At 41.2% G+C, this 7214-nt stretch overlaps 1 protein-coding gene across 1 annotated transcript in view; it reads right to left on the bottom strand.

The window, feature by feature from the left end:
• grm6a (glutamate receptor, metabotropic 6a) overlaps nucleotides 1-5715 on the bottom strand; it is a 145197-nt gene extending 139482 nt beyond the window's left edge. The window contains exons 1-2 of the mRNA XM_037684615.1: nucleotides 5161-5715; nucleotides 171-387 (exon numbers count right to left, since the gene is read on the bottom strand). Of these exons, the coding sequence (XP_037540543.1) occupies nucleotides 171-387; nucleotides 5161-5715 (772 nt within the window). The remainder of the gene's footprint in view (nucleotides 1-170; nucleotides 388-5160) is intronic.
• Between the last annotated feature and the right edge of the window lie 1499 nt (nucleotides 5716-7214).

Below are 7214 nucleotides of genomic sequence, written 5' to 3'. Positions count from 1 at the left end.
CGGGTGACGGACGGGTGACTGACTGGTGATGGACGGGTGACTGACTGACTGGTGCTGGATGGCTGACTGTCTGGTGATTGATAGGTGAATGTCAGGGAATTGTATGGTGATGGACATGTGACTGTTATGTGACAGACATGTGACTGTCATATGATGGATAGTCAGCCTACCAGCTTCTCTGGAGATCTGCATGAATGCCTCCACACCACTTTCTCCATAGTTTCCTTCAGACGCCAGTGTAGAGACGTAGTTCCAGCCCAGAGCTTTGACAATATCCAACATGGCCTGAGCCTGGTACGAGTCCGGAGGAACAACCCGAGAGAAGAAATCATACCGATTGTTGTCACTGAGCTCTGGGGCTGTAGATGCATAGCTCACCTGAGGGATCTGAAAACCACATCAGAACTCAGTAATCATTTACAATAGCTCACCCAAATCTGGTAGATCACAATCTAAACCAACAGCATTCTGACAGCCTTATTTTAGAGCAAAAAAACCATGACTAACTGGTTAAAGTTGGACAAGCAGAGCAAAAACATTCTAACAGATTAAACCTGTGTACTCAGCCGAAAGTGTGTCAGAGCTTCAATCAGCTGATAACCAATCACATTACAACAAAAAGCCCTGTTAATAAGATGACCTCATTATGACAGCCATCATCATCATCCCCATCATCTTCCATGAAACAAATGGTAAGTGGACTGTACGTACATAGCATCTTTCTATGTTGTCAAGATACTCAAAGCACTTTACACAACAACCTGTGCCCTCATTTACCCATTAATACAGGACTCTACTATATCTATACAAAGAATAATCAGTGCTTTATCACATTCATACACTCATGGGACGCACATCGGAGGCAATGAGGGGTTGTAGATGAACATATACTGTGATATATTCATAAATTAAATGGATTCATTCATTTTTCTGGACTGAATAATATCATGTGTTGAATTATTAAATGTGGACGGAAACGTGTTTATCTTTGACTCACCAACAACAGTGGGTCATTTATTTAAAAACGATTTAAACACATCACACATTTACATTAATTTGGCAAAATGATTTCAACAACAACATGGCTTAATTAGCTAGTTTACAATTAGAAGACCATACGGCGATGGTTGAAAACCTTGCTTCACAACAGACATTTCTGAAAATATCTGGAATGATTTCTAGCAAAAAGAAAAGTTTAAAGATGGAAAATGAAGTTTATCTTGAGAGAGATGGGTGAGGGAATTTGTCTGTTATAACCAGAACAACACGCTCCTTCTAGACCAGCTTAACCCACGGTACACTTTGGTTGAGATCGACTCTTTACCTTTGCAGATGATAGTTTCAGCGTTGGTGTAGAGCTTTCCTTTCAACTCTTCCAGTGTCTCCGTAAGAACAGCTAAACCTCAGGAGTCGTGAGATCATCCTAGAACAGACTTCTTCATAATTCCTCTGAACTTCTCTTGTTCAGCTTAGTCGCAGATGTCCTGAGCATGCTGCATTCCAGCATTCTGAACTCTGCTGCTCTCGGAACTAACTCACAGCATTCTCTCCGCGTTCTCCTGAGCGTTCTTCCCAGAACTACTCAGAACTTCTCAGAACTTCAGAGAACTTCCTCCAGCATCCTGAATTCCAGCATTCTGAACTCTGGAACTGTTGAGTTTCACAACTACAGTGAACTAGGAAGTGTTGCACCTTTTAAAAAAGGTAACTTCCGGTTCATTTGAGAACTTTCTGATTGGTCGATGACCAGACAGAGGTGTGTTTTTGTGATGTAAGAGGTTATTAAAAGTCAAGGAAAAAGATTAAGATTGTTTAAGAACAGACAGAAAATTGTTATGAAAAACTCAGACTTCGTGGAGTCAATTCTCTCATATCTGCCTGAAAAAGTTAAACATGACATTTCTTTTTCAGTAAACTTGCAGTTGACCGAAACTTGACCTTTGACCAACTTACACAACTTGCTCATTGAAGACAGAAAATCAGACAATGCATCATTAACCTGATTTCTACTTTGAATGAGGATTAAAATCACTAATACTGTTTCACAGTTGATTTAAAAATGAGTAGTTCACTTCAACATTTGAAAATGGTTTGAACTAAACACAATTTGATTATCAAAACATTTGTAAAATAGTAATGATAATAGAAAAAGAGAGTGTTCTTTCAATTGATCAGTGCAGGACACTTAGAAAGTCTCTGGATGAACTTTATCTTGTGATTCTGGACTCAAATCAATGAAATACAGTTCTTGTTCCAGGCAGGCCCCTCAAGGCCAGATTCGACCTGAGGCCTAGTTCACTACAGGGTTCAGTGTCTTGCCCAGGGACACTTCGGCATGTGACTGCTGGTGGAATTGAACCCCAAACTCTTGCATTAGAGAACAACTGCTCTAACCACTCAACCACAGCCGCCCAAAATAAACTGCAACTACAGTCATGTCAAACTTTATATACAGAAACTGCACAAGAAACAATATTAAGGTGCTCTAAAGACTTTTATTGTGTTCTGTTGCCCTTTACTGTCCTCTGCTGTGTTCTGATTTCCTATACGGTCCTGTATTGTCTTCTACTAGACTTTAATGTGTTCTCCAGTCCTTGACAGTGTTCTTCCATCATTTACTGGCCTGTTCCGAGTTCTACTGTATTTTACTGTGTTCTCCTGCCCTTTACTGTCCTCCACTGTCCTGTACTGTCCACTAGTGTTCTGCTGTCATTTACTAGACAACAGGCTAGATTATAAGGCTATTATATTATAAGGCTAGATCATAGGGCAAATGTAGAATACTAAAAACAGGAACATGTTTGGACTCCTGGCAAGAACCAATGCAGACATTCCTGTTTTTAGTTTTCTACATTTGCCTTATAATTTAGCCGTTTTTTCTACTTTTTTGTCATCTTATTTTAATTTGTAAAAAATAAATCTGTATGCCTCTTTTATGATGTCTATTGTTGTCCTTGTTGTCCACTGTTGTCATCACTCTGTTGAAATCAGGTCTGTCTTGTAAATGAGTCCTCGAGGCTCAATGAGATTAACCTGTCTAAATAAAGGTTGAATGAATGAACTAACCTGTTTTTGTATCTTGTGGAACCAACTTCCAGTTTCTGTCCAAAGGGCTGAGACATTGTCCAGTTTTAAGATTAGGCTTAAGATTTCCTTTTGGATAAATCCTATAATTAGGGTTGGCTTTTTATGCTGCTATAAACTTACACTACTGATGACAAATGGACCTTATATTCTTAAATGAATTGCTAAAATTGAAGTTTTCATTTGATACTATTTCTATCTTAATGTGATTCTTGACCTTCCATTGTGTATCTGTTCCTACCAAACGCAGCCAGTCGAAGTAGATGGCCGCTTGTCCTGAGCCTGGTTCTGCTAAAGGTTTCTTCTTCATGAGTGAGTTTTTCCTTTCCACTGTTACATTCATGCTTGCGTAAGATGAGTTCTGCGATTGAGTTAAATTCAAAGCAGTCTGCTCTTCAGATAAATAATGTTAAATTATTATTTTTATATATGAATGTTTCTGTTCTGTGCCCTGAGATGACTTCTGTTGTGACTTGGCGCTATATAAATAAACTAAATTGAATTGTTCTGAGTTCTACTGTCTCTTACTGCGTTCTCCTGCCCTTTGCTGTCCTCTACTGTCTCATACTGTCCACTAGTGTTCTGCTGTCATTTACTAGCCTGTTCTGAGTTCTACTATCTTTTACTGTGTTATTGTTCTCTGTTGTGTTTTGTTCACCTCTTTTGAGCAAATGTATTTTTGGAAAGGAAAACAATGCTTTCAGGAGAAAATTTAAATGGTAAAGTGTATTAAAACAAAAAGAATATTGTTTCGTTTTTAAATGTACTTATAGTTTTTCTGTTGCTACGCTGTGATTTAAAGTTGAATAATGACCTCAGAATATGATGTCCAATTGAATAATGTGATTTGCAAAGCAAATTTTAAATCAACATTAATGAATTTATTATTTATTATTATTATATACAAAATACTGTTCAGCAGCAACAAAGTAACAGAATAGTACAAAACTAACAAAAAAATCTCAAAGGAAAATGATAAAACAACATAGTAAAAACATTCCAAAAATACAGTAATCTCTCACTATATTGTGGTTCAATTATTGTGGCTTCACTGTGTCGCAGGTTTCATTTCTTATTCTGTATTGTGGAGTTTTCGCAAAATCACGTGGTTTTGTGGTATACACTGTACGCCACTATCACTTGTACAAGTGGAGGAAGAAGCCACCTCTCATCTCCTTTGTCCTGTGCATGTGCTCTTCTGCAACATCAAGTGAATGGCTGCATCACATCGCTTTCAACGTCTGTCTATTCACTTCAGAGATTAGTCTCAAGGACATCCTCTGTCTTCACAGCACCTGTCACGCTGGCTGTGTGAGGCAGTTTCACAGGCGAATAGTTCCTCTGGATCTCAGCCCCCAGAGGGGCTTAGAGTTCACTCCATCAAAGGAATCTCATCCCTCACAGTTTCTAAATGGTTGAAGAAAAAGGCTATTTGAGAGTCTATTACCAGTCTCAGTGCAATGTATACAGACCAGGGTGGGGCCCAGACAGAAGGTGGGCGTGGACTAAAGTTTTCAGTGCTGTGCTGCGCGCGAAGGAGAAACCTGAGTGGAAAAGGTTTGTAGGAGTACGGGAAGGGTTTACAAGGCCTTAAATATATAAATAATAAAATAAACAGCTACTTTGTGGATTTTCATCTATCACGGGGGTCACTGGAACGTAACCCTTACGATAGGTGAGGGATCCCTGTATATTATATACAAATAGGATAAGTTGTCCAACTTGACCAGAGGACCAGTGAGAAGAAGTCAGTCTTTAACAGAACCTTAAAGTTTTCAAAGTCCAGCAGTGTTGGAGGAAAATTATTACAAAAAACAGGATCAGCAACTGCAAAAGCATCATAACCTTGACTATTAAGTTTAGATCTTAGAACATCTAAAAGCATCAGGGTATTTGACCTTAGATTACTTGAGACGGGGAGTAGTCCCTCACAACCCGGAAAGGAAAATGCAGGTAAAGAAAACAGATGGATTGATAGATAGATGGAGTATGATTTGTCTGAAAGTGTTATAGAAGAAAGTCTGGTTGTTTTATACATTTGGTGGGATATAGAGAGCAGCCTGCATGTGTGTTTACCTCAAACAATCGCAGGATGTTGGCCACCATGATAGACACAGAACTGGCTGATGCTCCAATCACACCAACCACCCTCTCTGGTTTGCGGATAATTGGCGTTTCTCCATTGGAGCAGCGGACGTCAGACATGTCCTTCTGGATCAGTGCTTGGACAAAAGTGAGTGATTGTTCCAGGGCATAAGTGTCTCTGGAACAGGTGTCCAGGATCCGGGCCCCCAACGTGATGTTGGGCAGCAGTCCAGGATCACTGTTGATCTGGTCCAGAGCATATAACATGGCCTCCATGCGGTGGATTCCCTTTTCCTTTTTCAGTTCACCACAGTTCACACCATGGGGGCCACGGGCATGGATTGGAAACAGCCCCCCCAAAGTGATGTCACCAGGTATCTTTATAGAGTGGGGGTGGAAATGCTGGTGGGAGGCCCTCACCTGGATTGCATGCTCAGCAAACCAGAACCAGAATGGAAGCAGGAGTCGAGGCCACAGAGAGGAGCGGCAGCCATCAGAGTAAACATGGAGATAAAAAGAAGAGAAGGCAGGGCCTAATGATGTCATGTTGTGGTGATTGTTAGTATGGAGCTTTCAACCTTTGGGGGACAAATGAGAAAGTATCAATCAATCAATCAATAACCATCTAAATAAAATTTTAACAATGTATTATTTTTTTTGAATGGGTCAACAAAAACACCTGATCCAACTGTGTAGAGACATAACCTGGACTACCTTACTGCCTCCAAAACCCCCACTGAGGACAATTTTTAGAAGGATATGTTTCTGGCTGAGCCTGTGAATGTCTAGACTCTGCACTGACCGCATGGCTGCTTCAGGGGATTCAAAGTCTGCAATGACCTCATGGCTGCCTTAGGGGGTTCAGAGACTAGAGTGACCTCAGGGTTGATATAGGGGGTTCAGAGTCTGCAAAGAACACCAGACTGGTTTAGGGGGTTCAGGGTCTGCAGAGACCCCATGGCTGCCTCAGGGGATTAAGGGTCTGCAATGACTGCGTGTCTGCCTTAGGGGGTTCAGAGTCTAGAGTGACTGCAGGGCTGCTATATGTGGGGTTAAGGGTCTGCGTAGAACACAGCAATGGTTTAGGAGGTACAGGGTCTGCAGAGACCACCTTGCTGCCTAATATGTTTCAATGTCAAAATTTACTTTATTAGGCCCGAGCAGCGAAGCGATGCGAAGGCCTATTGTAATCGCTCTGTTCAGGCCCGAGCTGCAATTTTTCCACCAAAATGATTTGGCGTTTTGGGGGCCTTAACATATCCCAAAAGTCACCAAAATTTGGCGGACGCATCAGGACTGGTGGAAAATTACGTATTTTAAGGGCGTGGCAAAAATCGCAACAGAAACGGTTCAATAGTGCCACCTGGAAATTTTCAAAATACCCTTCGTATTAACCTTAGTTTGTCGTAGAAACATGAAATTTGGTACACTTGTCCAATACCCCAAAATGCACAGAAAACCCTCCAGCACCAATGTTGTATGATAAACAGGAAGGTGGCCATTTTGGAATGTCGTCCCAATTTTCACACCTTTTTGGCGGTTTACAGCCTACACATTTGAACGAACTCCTACTAGGGATTTCGCTCAATTGGTTTCAAACTTGGCCATTTTGGTGAAAAGGCATGGGGGATGAAATGTTATCAAAACGGTGCAAACCGAAGCATGCTGAAGGGGCGGGGCCAGACCTAAAAGTTTGACATCTCGCCATGAAAAACGAACCGCTAATAGCTCCTATACAAAAACAGTCTGCAACATCAAACCTTCAGTGATTGATCCACATCCAGTCCCCTGCAAGACTTGTCAAATCATAACATGACTTAAGCCATGCCCCCTGACAACAAGAAGTGTAAAGTTTTACCTTGAATGGTCCCTATCCCTATCCCTATGATAGTGTGTGCAGTGACCGAAGACGTGTTGGTGTAACTTGCTTTCCAACACTGACAGTTTGGGGTGGAGCATGTAGGCGTCGCGACGTGGCGAAGACGTAACGCCGTTGCCATACATTTGACTTTAAATTCCACAGATTTGAACAGAGGTGCACCAAA

The sequence above is a fragment of the Nematolebias whitei genome, chromosome 11 (genome assembly GCF_014905685.2).
Source record: "Nematolebias whitei isolate Nwh7 chromosome 11, NemWhi1, whole genome shotgun sequence".
Classification (NCBI taxonomy): Eukaryota; Metazoa; Chordata; class Actinopteri; order Cyprinodontiformes; family Rivulidae; genus Nematolebias; species Nematolebias whitei.
Note: the sequence above shows the minus strand (reverse complement) of the source record. Positions and strands in the feature narration are given on the sequence as shown.